At 43.2% G+C, this 19167-nt stretch overlaps 1 protein-coding gene across 1 annotated transcript in view; it reads right to left on the reverse strand.

The window, feature by feature from the left end:
- Nucleotides 1–16057, reverse strand: part of ACTN2 (actinin alpha 2) — a 75408-nt gene extending 59351 nt beyond the window's left edge. Inside the window, exon 1 of the mRNA XM_036828222.1 lies at nucleotides 15733–16057. Coding sequence (XP_036684117.1) covers nucleotides 15733–15858 — 126 coding nt within the window. The 5' untranslated portion in view covers nucleotides 15859–16057. The remainder of the gene's footprint in view (nucleotides 1–15732) is intronic.
- Nucleotides 16058–19167: the final 3110 nt, after the last annotated feature.

Consider the following 19167-nt stretch of genomic DNA (forward strand, 5'->3'; position numbering starts at 1 on the left):
AATAAAAAATAAAAATAAAAAAGGACATGAGCAAAAATTTTACAAAAAGAATGATACACCAAAATAACTGAAGTCTATCACTTGCTGATGTTAATAACAGTATGCTTCTCTTGTCCTGTGAAAATGACAACTGTCTGAAGTCTCAGCTTACTGCATTCCTTTTTCATTTAAAACCCAATGTGCGTCCCCGTGTTCCCTCTTATACAGATCACCAGAAATAATATTGGATTTGGGTTGAATTATTTAGCACTTTTCTGTTTCATAAAAAATCTTACATTTCTCTAGAAGCTAAAGTACCTCCATCTGTTAATTTCCTCCCAGCTCATGAAATTTCCTACAAACATTTTATTACCACTTACAGGAGTCCTTATTACTCATTCTCTTAATTCTTATTTTTCAGCTGCAATTACTCACCTCTGCATCTCTGTAGTCCTCAAGGTAGAGGGAAGCAACCTAGCAAGGACATCAAACACTTCTGTGAGCCACTGACTCCCAATACTAGTTTGCAATCCAAACTACCTCTCCTTTAATTCCAAGGGATGTTTTGCAATGCTTGAAACAAAATCTTAATTAAAAAAAAAAAAGTTACAGCCTTCTGTCTTCTAAAGGACAGTTAAATGATCTTGATGAAACTCCCCATTTTAACTGTTAAACGGGAAAAAAAAAAAGTTAAGGTAAGAAATATGCAGCTACTTCCCAAACAATTGGAGGCATACGCTAACCAAATCAAATCTCTACAGAATCAAAGTTTTGGTCATTTTTGCTCTAAAGTATTAAAAACAAAAACAAAAAGTGGTAAGCTCAAAGAACCACATGAAAGCTATTGGTGCCTGGTCATCTGAGCTTAAAGATTTCCTGAGGTCAAGAGCCTGACTTAGCCGCTGGCTGGGAGTTTTGTGGGGTCACACCTGCCTCCCCCAAGCTGGCACGACCTCCGTGGAGAATTCCTTTGACGACTTTCTGGTAAGCAAGCATTTAAGGCTCCCAACAGCCTTACATATGATTGATCCTGAGTTACGCTTCCCAAAATAACTTGCTCCCTTGGAGCCTGGCTAATTATGTGTAAGACGTGGCTCTGGGACAGGGCAGAACCAACTGTTGCTCGGTTATAGGCAAGAGCAACGTTAATTGTACTTTCACGATTCTCTTCTTGAGGATGAATTCAAGTTGAAAGAAAAGCACACTGATGTCCCCCTCCCCACCCTGGCCCATCCCAGCAACTGGGGAAGCAGCTTGTACTACCCAGACACCAAAATAAATATTCTTTAATTCAAGCTCACCATACTGTTACTATTTTCAGGGACCCAAACAAATGGCTGCCTGCACAGAGAAATTAAAGTGTTCATTTCGAAGGGAACAGCTCTCTATAATACGCCAGTCTCTGCGTTGGTAGCTTGGACAAGAGCACAGTTCTAAGTGAGGAACAGCCCCCAATCAGGTCCGTCTACAGGTTTGCTCTACATATGCGGCAAGCTCTGGAAAACAGAAGGGCTAAAAAACAGGGAAGCTGGTCATTTCCAAAGTTCCTGCCCACTCCGCCCTGGGGGAACCAGGCTGGGATTTCCTCCATGGAGAAGTTCTTCCCTAGGGCTCATGCTGACTAAAAAGCGTTCATAAAAAGAGATAATAAAGTCTTCGTATCCTGAGCCATTTCAGACAGTTACATATTATAGTATAAAACACAGAAATATATGCTTTTCTAGTACAGCGTCAAGTCATCTAGCAGGCAATATGGCAAAATGTTAACACTAGTTTTCTCTACGGTATGACTTTTTAAAATTTCTTCTCCATATTTTCTGTAGTGAAGACATATGACTTGGGTGATTATTTGAAAATGTATCTTAAAAAGGTAGTTTGGGAAAGCCTATATAATTTGTTGGGCTAGATTCTTCTCCCTTCCCTGGTTATCTGTAATTATGTTAGCTAGCTTTCTTTCACTCAGCCTCCATCGTTTTACCTGAAAAAGAAAAACTACTTACGTTGGATACACTCCAGCAAGCCTACATTTCTGAAGTTAATCAGTCGGTGAGGTGCTACTTCAGGACTTTTTTTAAGTTTGACACTAAAATCCCTATTTCAACATGAAGTTTGAAAATGCCCATGGAGAAGGTACACACTGTCCAAGTCCAAGGACCGCAGCAGAGAAATCCTTAGTATCCAGTTACCCAGACACCAGTGACAGCAATAGAACCCACTGTCACTCCCCAAGTATTTCTGACAGCATTCACCCTGCTTCCCGACCAAGACCTTAATGGACTCGAATGGTGACAGCCCCACCTGTGTCTCATGACAGAAGGGACAATTTTACATTAAACACGATTTTATCCCACAGTAAATATACGTATCACCACTTCACTTCCAGACTTTCAAGTGTCTAAAGATATATACAATTTTATTAGAAAAAGACTTAAGCTGTCATAAGAACAAACCTAGAGATCCAACCTTGGAGATTGGTCCAGATATTTCAATAAAGTCTAACCCTTAGTTTTTTAGATGTGCAAAATAAGCATCCTTAAAGCCTAGCACATATTAATAGCAAGCTATCTGAAGTATGAGTATATATACTATTTATAAAACCACACAGACGGCATACAAACTACCATAAGGACGACGACAATGTGGATTTCAGAGAGAAACCTGGCCCACAGTAGGCCTCCAGCGGGGTCCGTGGTCCCATACCCTCCAGACGCAGGGCTCACTCCCACCGCTGGCTGCAAGGCTCGGTCTTCTAAAGGATTCGTGAGTTAGAAGATTCAGAAATTACTAGACAGTGATATTTAAAACTGTCGAAGTTTTAGAACTCTCATTTCACCAATATTTGCGTTTTTTCAAGTTCAGAAATAGGCCAGTACTTTGAGAAAAGGCATTACTGTCCAATATACAAATTATGTGGGTCTCAATATTATGTTAACCTCCTCTGAGGTGGCCTTGTGTATCTCCTCTGAACAGTGACCACAGAATTCGAAGTCTAAACCGGACCACTTCTGAGAGTCAAAGGTGATGCTATTTATAGTTACTCTGGGCCAAGAGCCACAGCTGGGACTGCCCTGGGCAAACCTGGATGAGGGGTCACCCTGCCTCTGGAATCAGTCCACCCTCCTTCCTCACTTCCTTTCATGAAGAATAGAGAACCTGAGAGATGGGCAAGATGTTGTAGCCCTTCAGCTTACACAATGTTACATGTCAATTACATCTCGGTAAAGCTGGGAAACAAATAAAATAAAATGAATCTTCATAAGGAAGGAGGTGGCCTGGAACTGCTACATGCAGGCAGCCCCCATCCCTCCCAGGGCTCCCCTAGAAGTTCACATACCTAAGCAGGTGAGGGTGTGATCTGTACCTGAAGAAAAGCTGCGGAAGCAGTCTTAGCAAGACTGTCCCTAAAAATAACCTTTCCCCAAGAACACTTAATATGTGTGTTCTGCTCCTTCCTCCTGCTGCACTCTGGGGTGGTGGAGGAAACAAAGATGCAGAGGTATCAAATTCAGCCTCTTCAGACACGGTGCCCACCTCCTGTCTCAAATTCAGGCTCCCCACTCAAAGAAGTAAAAGCAGTGGTCGCAGGAGCTAGACCAATAAACCTGAAGGAGGTTATGGGGTCAGTTTATCAGATCAGTCTGCAGCAGGAGAAGAGAAATACCCTATCAGTACTGACTTTACAAGGGGCCACAAACAGCGGTTAACCATCCCCGTTTACAGGATGTTAAAAGGCTTTGCCTCTGCCAACAGTGCTTTCTTAGCACGATCCTGTCCTCTTCTCCTACAGAGCCTGAAATTCACCATCAGGGTCCTTCCTGGAATTAGACAACAGCGTTATTGTCTTAGAAAGGTCACCTTTAAAATATTGATGATCCCTGGAAAAGCAGGTCTTGGGAATCTTTGGTTTTTAGAAATAGCCAATTGTAACATTAACAGCATGAGAAATTACTAGGAGAGCTGGGGGTTAGGAGAGGTAACCCAGCAGAGCAGGGAGGAGGCCTGGACAGCCAAAAGGGGTAGCAGGAAGCGTGGGGTCTGGCGGGGAGGAGACTGGAGTTTCAAAACAGGGAAGGCAGCTGTCGGCTTAACTGGCAGTTTTGATTCAAAATTTCGTTTAGAGAATAAAGCATCTATTGAACATAAAAACTTTTCTTTTCCTTTTAGGATTGGACATCCCTGGTAAATATTTCACAATGTATACATTTATCAAAACATGTGGCACACTTTAAATATATAAAATTTTTTATTTGTCAATGACATCTCAATAAAGCTGGGGTAAAAAAAGAACCAGGCATCCCCTATTCACGAAACTTTGGTTTTCCTTGGCCAGCGGGATTCAGAGGGATTCGCTATATGTTCTCTCTGCTTTTATGTATGTTTGAAATTTTCCATGATAAGAAGTTAAAGGGCTTCCCTGGTGGCGCAGTGGTTAAGAATCTGCCTGCCAGTGCAGGAGACAAGGGTTCGAGCCCTGGTCTGGGAAGATCCCACATGCCACGGAGCAACTAAGCCCGTGAGACACAACTACTGAGCCTGCGCGTCTGGAGCCTGTGCTCTGCAACGGGAGAGGCCGCGACAGTGAGAGGCCCACACACCGCGATGAAGAGTGGCCCCCGCTTGCCGCAACTAGAGAAAGCCCTCGCACAGAAACGAAGACCCAACACAGCCAAAAATAAATAAATAAATAAATAAACAAATTTATTTAAAAAAAAAAAGTTAAAAATAAATAAAAGGCAGGATTTTTTTCAATGTAAAGCGAAGGGAGTCCTTGGCACTGCCATTGGCCAAATCTCTGTTGAGCCCCAATCTTGGAGAGCATCCCTTTCCACCAAGGCATCACGTCTGCAGGAGGATGGCTCTAATCTATGCTCTTGCCTCTGGAAGTCTCCTTTTCTAGTTCCAAAAGGGAACTGACTCAAATACTAGGGCATCCTGAACTCCGGCTTCTTTTTGGAACTGTGTCAGACAGACCAGCAGGTAATTCCAGAGATGTGCCCTTAATGGCATGTCCTGTAAGCCTCCATTTGAGAGGTGTAGTTGGCTTTTCCTGTGGTCCCCTTCCTCCTCCTCTGGCACTTCTGTGGGTCAGAGTGATTGCTAGGCCCTCACTTGGGGTTACCTTGGAAGGACAGTATTTTCCATAACTCAAAATTTAGTCTTCTCATTCTCATCAGATGTTCCCCCTGGACCCATTTAGAAATTAAAAATTCAGACACACACACCCTTATGCATGGGCAGTAGGTTTTGGATAAGTGAAAACTTAGGAATACTGAATTCCAGGCTTTTGCTCTGGGTTGTTGGTTAAAACTCTGAGCAAAAAAGCAACAAAAACAGAAAAAATTTAGTGGTTAAAAAGCAACACCTTTGACTACTCACAATAGCCAAGAAACAACCTAGATGTCCATCAACAGAGGAATGGATAAAGAAGATGTGGTACATATATACAATGGAATACTACTCAGCCATTAAAAAGAATGAAATAATGCCATTTGCAGCAACACAGATGGGCCTAGAGATTATCATACTAAGTGAAATAAGTCAGAAAGAGAAAGACAAATACCATATTGTATCACTTGTATGTGGAATGTAAAACAAGACACAAATGAACTTATCTGTGAAACAGAAACAGACTCACAGACATAGAGAACAGACCTGTGGCTGCCAAGGGGGGAAGGAGACGGATTGAGAGTTTGGGGTTAGCAGAAGCAATTATATATATAATGGATAAACCACAAGGTCCTACTGTATAGCATAGGGAACTATATTCAATATCCTGTGATAAATCATAATGGAAAAGAATATGGAAAAGAATATATATGTCTAACTGAATCACTTTGCTGTACAGCAGAAATTAACACATTATAAATCAACTAAAATTCAACAAAATAAATTTTAAAAAAATAAAAAAAATAAAAAAATTTTAAAAATAAAAATAAATAATAAAAATAAAAGCAGTGCCTCTGGAGTTAAGCAACCTGGATCCAAACTTCAGCTCTGCCACTTGCAGACCAAAATATGCAATAAAATAATTAGCATCTCCATGTGTTATAAAATTTCGATTGTGAGAGAGAATATCTTTGTAATTTAGACAAAATTCTGTGTGCATGTTCCAGCTACCACTTCCCCACCCTCAACCACACTTAGGTAAGTTACTTAGCCTTCCTGGTTGAAAAATGAGAATCACAATACTCATCTCCTAAGACTGTTGTGACGTTCGAATAAAATAATATGTATGGTCAAAACAGTGTCTAAAAATTCTCAATAAATAGCTGCTCTGCCCTATATACTGAATAGTTTGGGATACTGGGAACAATATGCCAAATCCCTTCCCATTCTTTTTTTAATCCACTGGAAAAAATCCATATATTAAAATATCACTTTTACTGTCTTACTAGAATATTTTTGTTCTGCTGTTATACCGAAAAAATGAAAATAAACATCATTTTGTCCCAAAATTTAACAGGAAAGGTATGCAATGAAATATTCAGACACTTCCTATTTCATAAACTGCAGTAACAGAATAGAAATTGTACGGTTTACAAAATGTAAAACACATGGTTTGCATTTTTCCAACGAATATCCCCTCCTCACGTCCCAGACCAACCTGATCCTTACCCTTGCCGCCCCTCCAAAATAGATTTGTTTTAAAATAGAAAAATATTACCCTCTATGGGTAATCTCGAAACTGATTGTAATTCTGTTATGTCTTTTACTATTTTCATGACTGATACACCCAAAATATCAATATTTTTTTAAACCTTAAAACAAAACCCCTAAATGAGGACCATCACTCATCCTATTTTCTTAATTTTATAAATGATAAAACAGAAAAGGGAAACCCTCCTTGTGGTTGAATGCTACACTTGGTATGTTAAGATGAAACCAATTCTTTTCGGTAATGAAACTACTTTCTTCAGTAATCCTTACAAATTTTCAATAAAGTCTTCCTCAGTAAAGCCCAGCCTTGGCCATTCCAGCTGCAGAAGGATTTTATGTCACAGACTTGAGCACACCACCATAAATAGTTTCTTACAGCTTTTCACTTCCTTTGCAAGCATAACTTATCTCATGAGCTAAAAGATCTCCCATTTCACGGTGCCAAAGCCCTGGGTTTCTGTTCCAGCAACTAAACGGATTCAAATGTCAGATTCAGACGGACTGGTGAAGTTCCAGCGAAATACCAAGGTGAGATTTCTCCCGGAAGAAAATCAAAGACATTTCAACAGTTCATCTAGTTTTAAGTCGTCCAATAAATGCATGTTTTCATCCAGAGAAGCGATGCTTCCACGTTCTGGTAATCACTGCTTCCTCTGGGAGCCCTCGATGTTAGCTCACCTCAGCGCCTGGCAGGTAGATCTTCCACTTTCCCCTCCTTACAGTTTCAACCGTGGCCTCTGAGCAGATAACTCCCACACCTAAATCTCTAGGCTTGACCTTCCTTCTCGATATTTCCATGGGCTGTCAAGCCCTCAATCCAAACCTCACATTTTTAACTTCTACAAAACCTAACCATCCCTTATTTTCCCAAATGAATACCAAAGGCATTAGACGTAAGACTAGAAACAAGCTGAACTCAGTTTTATGGCTTGGCTGTGGTGTGGTCTTGGTCAAGTACCTTGAATATAGTGGGACAATAGTGATAAAGTGGTTTTATTGGGTTGAGCCATAAGAAAGTGCAATTTTTGGAGGTCAAAATGGTCAGTGTCAAAAATTTCCTACGGTTCAACCTGATGCATACAAAATATCTTAAAATCCTGATAAAAAACAATGAGATTAGATTACCTACCTTCTAAATAATTATTATCTTCCCATCCTGTTGGACTATAATGAAGGAACTTAAAGACTCCTCATGACTCTAAAAGATAGGATTTCTTTTTTTTTTTTCTTTTTTTTGGCTGTGCTGCATGGCACGCAGCATCTTAGTTCCTCGACCAGGGATCCAACCCGTGTCTCCTGCAGTGGAAGCTCGGAGCCCTAACCACTGGACCGCCAGGGCATTCCCGGGGATTTCTTGAGTTGCCAATCTCAATTATAATTGTCTGTATAAGACTCAGTCATACTTTCAATATCAAATACTGTTCTCATTTCCCCTCAATCTCATATTCACCTACTTGCCCACTTGATCCTCACAATCACTAAAAAAATAAGAGTTTTTCCCGAGATAGCATGCCTTTTAATGAAAAGGTTGTAACGGAGGCTAATGAGAATCTATTTTCATTAGATAGTAATTTCTAGGAATGATGACTAACACATTTATCGCCTAGCAAAAACAAACAAACACATTTATCCCCTAGCAAAAACAAACACAGCAAGACAACTCAAAGCCATGCTAACTCTGTAGTCTTGGGTTCAGCTTATATCAATACCGCCCAGGCCAATTCTTTTCCAGGGTCCACACGCTCTGCAGAATCATCTGCATCTCTTCTCTCTTTTCCATTTCCACTACTGAGAAGCCTAGCATGTCTTCCAAAAGTTTTTGTCTTACCAGGTTTTACATGCAGAAGAACAAATTTAAATGTATACTTCTCTGAATCTAAATGAATTTGGAATTTTCTCTATGATGTGGGTAAAGGTTTTCAATCTGGACAAAACAGTCATTTCAAATCCAATTTAGGCTACCAGAGCTTTGTTCATTAATATGGTGACACATTTTATTATCATTTAAATAAATCTACATGTATGATTTTATTTTATTCCCCAAATCTCTAAATTACAAATTATTATTTTTTTTTTTAATTAAACAGCTTATCTTTGTAGGCTCAGTCTGAGAATAAGGGCTAAGTCGGAGAAGTCCATCATTTGGGGAACTTGAGAAAATGCTTTGAGAAAACATCTTTAAGGAGCGTTAAACAAGTATCAGCTGGAGTTAATACATTTGTAGCTCAAGGAGTTGCAAAGATTGCAAAAAATAAATTTAATTGTACTAAATTCTTTTCAGAGATATGACTTACAATTCCTGCATTGCACAAATGCGAGCGCAGGCTCTAAGCAGGACCACTGCAGGGCCAGGGGGCCACAGGACAGCGTCCGCTCATAGGGGAGACCAGGACAGCACCCAGGGACCCATGTTCTAGAGGAGGGGCCCAAGGAAGAAGAACTCCCAGGGCGGGTAGAGGAGGTAGTCTCGGGTATAAGCAAAGAGAATCAAACACGTGGGCTCCAGGAGCCCTGGGGGGAGAGGCGGAGCAGACAGAGGCTGGCTCAGGCCTGGCTCCCAACACCCTCCTGAAGGCAATAAAGAACCACACAGGGGCTTTAAGCAGAAATACCATGACCAGGCTTGTGTTTTATACAGATCACTCCTGCAGCATCAGGCAGAAAAAAGCCTGAAGGCAAGCACGGTGTGTGGATGGGCGACAAAGCAGGGGCCACCACCCCCATCCAGGCAGGAAGTGCAGAGGCCCTGAAGACCTTCAAGCACATGACGGGAGGAAGGGGCAGGGTCCAGAGGACTTTAGGAGGTGGGCTCACGGGAGTTGAGAGAGAGGGAGGCCTCAAGGGTAACTCCCAGCTTCCCTGCACGGCGCCAGGGAGGTAGATGCTTCCAGGCACCGCGACAGGGGACCATGCAGGAGAGGCTCTGGAAATGCTCTCCACTCCCTTCCACCGGCCAGGGTGAACTGCGCGTCCCTCCTCTGTACTTCTCACTGCCCTTTCTGTCTCTTGAACTAAGCTGCAAGCTCCTTAAAGCCTGGGGTGGTGTCAACTCCATTGCCTAACCCGGGCCTCTAGCGGGACCGTAATAAACGTCTGCCAAAGGAATGAAAAGAATAAACAGCCGTGCCTGTGCTCCACTTCTATTCTGCCCTTCAGTACGGCTGCAGGAGAAAACATCTAGTTTCTGATCAAGAAAATCGTGGGGAGGGGTACGGGTGTGGTGTGGGCTCAGAGGCGAGTGTGCAAGTGCTCAGACTGACACGTGCTTATGTAAAACATGTTCCTCAGCTTCTTTAGAAAAACCCATTTCTGGCACTCAAGATTTTCCTTCCTTTGAACTAAGTCTAGCACGGTAGTTAGCAAGCATTTTCCCCCTCGTCTTTGCGTTCTGTTCTTTCTGGAAGAACTAGTACCGTTCCCAGGGAAACAGCGGTACAATTCTGACTGTCCTCCAACGTATTCCGTACCAACTCCTCTGCTCACCACGGGAGTGCCTCCACCCACCCCAGAGCTGCGCCTTTTCTGTAGCCCAGCTGCAGCAACCGACTGCAGCGCTTTCTGACAGTTTTCTGAAGCTGCTGTTCTTTAGGCTTCCCAGCTAAGAGTTCTATTCCTCCTCCTACGCTCCCGGAAAATCGTATCTTGGGTTCAAGTTTCTTCCTTGGTGAATGTGGCTGAAGGGGTAGGGCAGACCCCAGGACACACTGCAGTGCCTAAGAGAAGACGCAGAAATCACAAAGAGTGATTTCTCCACCTTACGACTCCTGCACCTGTGGTTCTCCATAGCAAAACCAAGGGCATCTTGAGAACAACAGCCCTTCTGGGGGCAGAGATTTCTTAGGGCTCATACAAGATTCTGCCTTTGCAAGCCTGCCCATCAGCAACTCTCTCTGGACATCAAAGGCTGCCTGAAACTCCAGCCCTGCATGTAGGCAATGGCCACCTGGACACACAACTTGCCCCTCAGCACTCAGCCCCCTGCACTGAATGATACATCCTGTAAATGGTTAGCTTTTCCACCCAGACACCTCTCCTGACCAGATAAGCAGACACTCCTCATTAGTTTCTTTGTTACTTGTCAATATCACTATCTTGAGTTTTAAGCCCAGGAGCTCAAATGGTGAGATCATGTCTGCTTAAGTGGATTTATACAACAGCCTGCCATGCAACAACCTGGGTCCCCCACCTCAGGCCTTCACCCACTCCGATTTATTCTGCAAACAGTATTCTACTTGAAGCATGGCTCTTCCTGGCTCAAATACTCCCAGAGCTCTGCACTGCTTGAAGAACGAAGTCCACGCTCACCCTGGCATCCTAGGTCCTCTGTAAACTGGCCCCGGATTACCTATGCAATTTTCTCTCTAAATCTGAATCTGCATCTTTAGCTTCAGTGAAGCCTAGACTGGTCACTCTATTTCTCTAGCCAGGAATGTTCTGTTTCTCTCTCCTCGCCACCCAGCTAGTATTTAGTTATTCCTCAAATTAAGGCCCACCCCAAGTTCTACTCCCTTGTAAAGCTGTTTCCCCATCATCCTCACCCACAATGGTTTTCCTTATTTGATCTCCTAAAATTTTTGCTCTTTATACAACAAGCACCTGGCACTTGTTATTAAACAATTTCTTGTTCTAAGTGTGGAAGCGTGTAAACCCTACCTTTAAAGGTACATGGGGGGAGGAGGTAATAGGAAGTTACTGTTTAATAGACACAGAGTTTAACTTGGGGGTGATGGAAAAGTTCTGGAGATGGATGGTGGTGATGGTTGCACAACAACGTGAATGTATTAATGTCACTGAATTGTACACCTAAAACTGGTTAAAATGGTAAATTTTATGTTATGTACATTTTACCACAGTTTTTGAAAAGTACATCCAAGTCACTAAGGAACAAATCACGTGCTTCTTCATCCTCACAAATTCAATCACAGTGCTAATTACTAACGACACCACCTGCTGAAATTAATACGTATTGGCTGCACTAGGACAGTAATAATATTTGAACATTTACAGATCCCTCTACAGCATACAAAGCCCCTTCGACGTAAACTAGTTTGACCATTTGATTCTGAAAAACTCTGTGAGGCAAGAAAGACAGGAATCCCTTATCTTTATTTTCTAGATGAAGAGATGGAACTCGAAAGGCTTAGTGACTTGATTACGGCCAAACAGAGGGTAGGTACCAGGCAGAGCTGAGATTCATCTGGGTCTCATGAGTCTGAGACACTTCCCAAGCCCCTCGTTAATCGTTCACCTCGTTGGAACAATTCGTGCCTTTTTTTCCCTGGGAAAAATTCCCGCAAGAGAGTACTCCACTGTGCAGGGGAGAAGAGCCTTGACCTGCACCCTTAACCAGCAGTTGCTCCTTGAGACACGGAAAGGGGCAACTGGCAGGTTCTGGATCCTCTATTTAATCCAACCTGTGCGCAGCTGCTCCCACACAAGCGTCCTTCCCCCACCGCCTGACCCCACGTGGCAACGTTTCAGCCTGATGACAGGACAGGCAGCAGGTGTGCTGAGGTGAACGGTGAGCTGGTCCATCTAAATTGTGACTATGCGGAAGAACTTGGATTTCTTTAGGAACAATGAAAACTAATCAGAATTCTGAATGTGGAATAAATGAACGACTCTCTTATGCTCTCCACAACTGGTGAAAAAGAGTATCGATCACCTAGCCCCGTACAGATTAAGGAGGTAAGGACCCTTTATGTATCGAAACACACAGTCATTTCCTTAAAAGGTCTGTTCTAGCCTCCCTGAGTGGTGAAGGACAGCGTCCTGTGCCCACGGAGATAGCACACATATTCAGCATTGCTGTTCTGACAAGTCACCTCCCGATTAGGCCGCAGTTGAATTAAAGGCTGAATGTGCTCTTTGCTTCCAGGAGAAGCTTACTTCTAAACACCAAAGCTCTAGAAGTTTCAGAAGTCCACTAAAGAGAGCTTCAATTATGTGACTATAAATATTCTTAAACACCCCTGAAAGAGGAGAGCACTTTGAAATGCCTGTACATACTCATGCTAAATTCAACATCTTCTAAATTGCCTTCTTTTGGAAAAAGCACTGCATGTCCTCAAAAAACTGAAAACCAATCATTGCCACAAGATCCAGAAATTCCACTTCTAGGTATCTAACCAAAAAAACCCGAAGGCGGGGACATGAAGAGATATTTGTACACCCATGTTCACAGCAGCATTATTTACAATAACCAAAAGGTAGAAGCAATCCACGTGTGCATCCATCAATGAATGGGTAAACAAAATGTGGTCCATACGGTCAGTGAAATATTATTCAGCCTTAAAAAGGAAGGAAATTCTGACACATGACACGACGTGGATGAACCTTGAGGACATTATGCTAAGTGAAGTAAGCCAGATGCAAAAGGACAAACAGTGTATGATTCCACCCATATGAGGTCCCTATGGGTCAAATTCATGGAGACAGAAGGTAGAAGGGTGGTTGCCAGGGGCTAGGGGGTGGGGAGAATAGAAAGTTATTGTTTTATACAGAGTTTAATTTTGCAAGATGAAAAGACTCTTGGAGATTGATAGCACAACAATGTGAACGTACGTAGCACGCCTGAACTGGATGCTTTAAAATGGTTAAGATGGTAAATTTTATGTAAAAAAAAAAAGATCTCCCATCACACACACACACAGCACTACAGTTTTACTAAGTCCTTCTGTAGCACGGCATTCCATACCAGAGCAAGGTTTACCACAGCCCATGAGACTCTGTGAACTGTGGATATAATTAGGTCCCTCATCCATTATAATGCTACAGACGTCATCATGTGTTACCAGCATCTGTTGACAGATCTCATACCCGGCATATCATTGAAATGGCAAGTGTGGAAAAGGTAGCCCACAATAGAAACAATGGCATTTTATCCCTGTCCTGTTCCAGCAGTTTGGCTCATAGGACATAAATAGAGGCTACTGCTCTGGCTGCCCGGACCTCACAGTTCAGTATTACTTTACCGACCTGAGTGGGTTCTCTACCAAAAGTAGAAACAGGGGATCTTCTGGATCTGTTCAGGTCTGTGTCCTAATGTAATGTTTGGCTCTGTTTCGTTTGTCACTAAAGTCACAACACAGCACTCAACCTACCTGAGGAAAAAAATGAATTCTCACTTTAAACTTTTTAGCATTATTTTATACAAGGACCAGGACATATGTCTGTTTTTTAATATATAATATACAAGTGCTATACAATTATAATAATATATTCACACAGGAACCCCAAACTTTAAAAAAAATCACAGCAATGAAATTATATCCAAAAATACTGTGAATAAATTAAAAATATAATTATACATCATATATTAAAAATAATTTAAAAATTATGTGTATATGACAGAAGACATATATCAATGTGGTCTTTGGAAACTAAAATTAACTCTATCCTGTACTGTAATTTTAAAAAATCAACAGAAACCACTGTGATTAGACTATTACTTTCAAAAACGATGGGCAGACTACCCTTCCAATTCCTTAGCTATTTTGCTCTTCTTCATGAGGGAAAAAAAAAAAGCAATCTCTGCAACAAAGACTTAAGACTTTTTAAAAAATCCATGAAAAAATGTAGTCATCAAAATTGTGGGAAAAATTTTTAAAAAGAAACACTCACTGTTAAAAATTAAAGCGACTATTTAACTTCTTTCTCATTGATGATGCAGCAATTAGCCCAGATGACAAACTAATAATAATGATAATAACAACACATTAATAATCCTCAAGCCAGGTGTTTAAAAAATTGTAGAAGGTTTGAAATTTTTTTCTCCTTTATAGACTCAGCTTCTACTTATCACTCCAATTCTACTGTTTCCAAGAAGGCAAGGATGATGGAACTAAGGCGGAGAATGAAATGTAGCTAAATTAGAGCTTTAAAACAGTAATAGTAAGCGGTTTTAAAAGAGAGAATAGACAACAAAAGAAAAATCTTGATTTGAAAATATCATGGTTATTTTATAAATAACAACAAAAAACCATAAAATGGTTATCTGATAATTATCCAAATATGGGACCTCTCTCCTTCAGCTAACACTGTTTGTTGGGAGTATGTGTTTCCTATAGTCAGACACATTCACCAGGCACTATCAGATAACCACCCACAGTGGCAGCTACACAGAGCATTCCCAGGCACACAGATGGTCAACAGAAGTTATCCACTTAATGGCAGGCCCTTATAAGGGAAACCCACTTTGCCCCAACCCGAGAAAAATAGGGGGGAAAAGCAGAGGGCACTTTGCTTTTGCCAGGACACTGTCATCATAAGGTTGGGTGAGCAGATCTCGGTTGGCATCCCTGACCCGGCCAGGCTCTATGCCCAAACAGGAGGCGGGATTTAGCCTCCTGGTGAGCAGTCCCTAGAATTCTAGCCAAGGGGATCAAGAAGAAACCTTGAGATAGTGGAATGTTCCATTGGGCCCCCAGAGAGCGCCAACCAAGATGGGAAGGGAACTTTTAAAGCTGGCTGACTCCCTCGTCCCTGTGCGCTTACCTCAATGAACCGTAAATAGAGTGTGAAATAACTATTAATTTATCGGTGAACGTCTAGTGTTCATACAGCATCTCTCTCCAGGGAACCCCAAAACATGTAATAAATGATTTTCAATTACTCTCTGGGGCAGCCCTGTGAAAATCGGAATGAAGCCTATGTTCTTTTGACCTCTTTTATTTAGGGAGAGACGGGTTAGGGGGAAATGGGACACAACGGGACCAGAAGACACAACTCTGTGGCCAAGGTCACAGACTCAGGGGGTCAGGAGCAGACCTGAAACTTTCACATTCTGGTCTAATGCAGGTTAAAACAGAAACGGCTGCACTGTTCTTCCCCTAACATTCTTCGTTTTGTGACTCTTATGTGACACACGCGCGCACCCACGCACACTCGCGCGCGCGCACTCACGACGCCCAGTTCCGTGCCTGTCCCTGGACTTTTCCCGGGTTACGAGGACATGGGACAACGCGACCCTCCATCAAGCTCCCTCCCGCTAGTCCACACCATCGGCGGCGCCCCCGGGCAGTCGCCCCCCGGGGAAGGCGACACACAGACACGCGGGTCCAGCCCGCAGACGGCGGGCACGCGGCCCTGGCTGACCTTCCTCTGCTGCTTCTCCCAGGCCGGGTCGAGGAGCAGGTCGCGGTCCCACTCCTCCTCCTGGATCATGTACTCGTCATCTTCGTAGACGTAGTTGTACTGCACGCCGGGCTCGATCTGGTTCATGGCGCTCGGGTGGCCGGGGCTGCGGTGGGGCGCGCGGGGCTCGGGCGGTCGGACGGGCGGGCGGAGACGCGGCGGGGCCGGCGAGGCGCGCGGGGCTCGGCGGAGGTGCGGGCGGCGGACGGGCTGGCGGGCGCGGGGTGACCTTCGCGCGGTCCTTTCGGGGCGGCACACCTGGGCGCTGGGTCGCGGGCGAAACACCAGCTCGGGCGGCGGAGCAGCGGCCGCGCAGCTTAATACTCGCGCCGCCCGTCACGTAGCCGCCCGGCCGCGCCCCCACCGCCCCGCCCCGCCCCGCCCCGCCCCGGCCTCCCCCCGCCCCCGCCCCTCCGAGCACTTGCTGGCGGGCAGCGGGGCTAGGCGGCTCGGGTCCGCGTTCCCGGTGCTGCCCCAAACTTCCGGCGCTGCGAGCTGAGGCCGCCGGCACCAGCCCACGCCTCCCACCCACCCTCTGGCTCGCTGCGCGGCTGGACTTGCGGGCGCCCAGGTGGGTTACCCGGGTGGGTGGATGTTCGCGGATCAGAGGAGGGACACACACGGCCTGGGCTCCTGACCACCCCCAGCACATCCAAGTTGTCCCGTATTCACGTTTTCCATATATTCCCACGTATTCATAGATAGCACACACATACACCCCTAAAAAGTAAAGTTTAGAAGCTACGGCACCCCCTTTCTTCCTCCTCTCCTCCCTGCCCTCACCTGCGGAAACCGAGGCAAGGGAGTTGGCCCAGCCACGTTAAAAAGTCAGGAACCAAACCAAAGGCAGGAAGTGTCTGCTCTCACCTGCCAGTCTTAAAACAACTGACAATTGAGGACAAGCAGCCAGCTTCACGTTACATTTCCATCTCCCCCTGATGTGCTGCACTTAAGCCTTTTCCTCCCTACCATCCTGGCTGGCTGTTTCCTGTCCCTTATGCCGCTGTAGGAACCAAGATGAGGTCCCTTGAAGAGGAGGTTGACATTTTTTCATCACATATGTGTTAGACACTGGGAATCCAGAGGCCAGCTGACAGGCAGGGCACTTGCCTCATGCAACTTATGTCCAAATTGAATAAAAGTTGCCCACCGGTGCTACACAACTGTGGTTCAGGGCTACTAATTTGTTGACAAGCCAACAAATTGGCTTCAATTTGTTTGAAGCCAGGTTTCAAGCCAAAAGTATGCCTGGATTCATCATTGTTCCTTAGAATTTTTACATCACTTAGTTTTATTTTTTTGAGCTTTCTGCAAAAAAAAACTTTGACAAATTAGCAAATACATCATGCTAACATTTTTTTAAAACATGCCCATTAGAATATGAACTCCATGAGGCCAGGGCTCTTGTCCTGTTCACAGCTGTAATCCCCAAAAACCACTAGGTGCTCAAGTATTTGTTGACAAGATAAGTATCCTAAGAAACAGTGACTGAGCTAATTTGCTTGGATTTAAATTTAAAATTTAAAGTTTAAATTTTGGATTAAAATTATAATCTCGGAACAAGTTTATGAGTAAATTTAATTATTAGAAACTGGACCAGCAATTACAAAAACTGTTAATGTTATGCTCCAAAAATTGTGGGGACTTCAGGTTCCAGATGAAATGTATTAAAAGACACCAGATTTACAATCCTGCCTGAAACAACTAAAATCTGGAGGAAAATATATTAAGCAAAGCTTTTTAAGACATTGACCATCAGGCAATGAAAGATGATGATCCCTGAGAGGCAGGAAACAAATGACATGAGCGCTCTGATTGCCCCAGGTTATTGCCTGGAGAAGGTTTCCAAGATGTACCAGAATAAGGGGAACCCAGGCATAGCTCAGTGGTCTCCCTCAACTGTGAGTTCAGAGAGACAAAGGCGGGTAGAGTTTGCAAGGCCAGTTGCAGAAGAGGAGAGAGCTGCAAAGAGAGAGAGAACCCTGGAGATTTGCAGAGGGTCTCCCTTGAGTCTTATCAGTGAATGTGTGGGAGAAAAACACCTGAGGCCAAGGAAGGAAGCACCCAAAAAGATTAGAAGGAACGATTCTTAGAATTTCCAAAGGGCTGGAAATAGTTCCTGTTTCCATTGACCAGAGTGGAAAACCTCATAATTCACAGAGCATTAGATAGAGTGTTCAGAAGTGGGGGAGTGGGGAAAGGGGCATTAGGCTTAAACTAAATGATGTACTGGTGCTACCTGAAAAAGCGCAAAAGCAAGACCTGAAAGAGTCAAACTGTTTCCAAGTCACATAACTGTGTCCCCTTGTTGGGGGGTAATCCACCATGGGTCCTGATTATGCCTGCACATTCTTGCAGGTATGCCAAAATTGCAGAACCCTGGCCGCTTTATCCAGGCAATTTCACCGGGTTGTATTTGCAGTGAGCAATCTTGACAGATGAGGTAATGTTCACCCCTTTGAACAAAGAACAGTCTTGCTTCTGCTTGCTATGAAAGTCATGAGTCCCCAAGCTCAGTCTTCCTCTCCTATAATGAAACCCACAGTGTGTGCAGGCTTCCATTATGGGTCCTTTGAATCACCCCAATGGGACTTAGGAATTATGGAAAACCAGCATGAGCAGCAAGATAGACCATATTCAGGGCCATAAAACAACTCTCAATAAATTTAAAAGTATATAAGTCTTACAAAGTATGGTCTCAGACCACAATAGGATTAAATTAGAAAGCAGAAACAAAGAGACCTCTAGAAGATCCCCAGATATTTGGAAATTCAATAACGCATTTCTAGGTAATCCAAGTATGAAAGGAAAAATCAAAAGGGATATTAGAAAGTATTTTTTAACTGAATGAAAATGAAAACACTATATATCAGAAGTTGTGGGGTGCCATTAAAGCAGTGCTTAGGGGGAAATTTATAGCACTAAATGCCTATATTAAAAAAGAAGGATCTTACGTTAGTAACCTCAACTTCCACCTTAAAAACTAGAAAAAAGAGCAGAGTAAACCCAAAGTAGGCAAAAGAAAGGAAATAATAAAGATCAATATAGAAATCAATAAAATAAATAAAACAGAAACCCAGTAAACTTAAAGCTGGTCCTCTGAGAAGATCAATAAAATTGATCCACTTCAGGCCACACTGTTGATCAGGAAAAAAAAAGGGAAAAAACACAAATTATCTGTATCAGGAATGAAAGAGGTCTCATTATTACCAATTCTATATACACCAAAATATAATAACAACTATTATTAATACTATTAACTATATTCCAATAAAGTCAACAGTTTAGATGAAATGGACAAATTCCTTTAATGACACAAGCTACTAAACTCACTCAAGAAGAAGTAAAAAATTGGAATAGCCCTATATCTGTTAAAGAAACTCAATATGTAGTTTA

The sequence above is a fragment of the Balaenoptera musculus genome, chromosome 16 (assembly GCF_009873245.2).
Source record: "Balaenoptera musculus isolate JJ_BM4_2016_0621 chromosome 16, mBalMus1.pri.v3, whole genome shotgun sequence".
Lineage (NCBI taxonomy): Eukaryota > Metazoa > Chordata > Mammalia > Artiodactyla > Balaenopteridae > Balaenoptera > Balaenoptera musculus.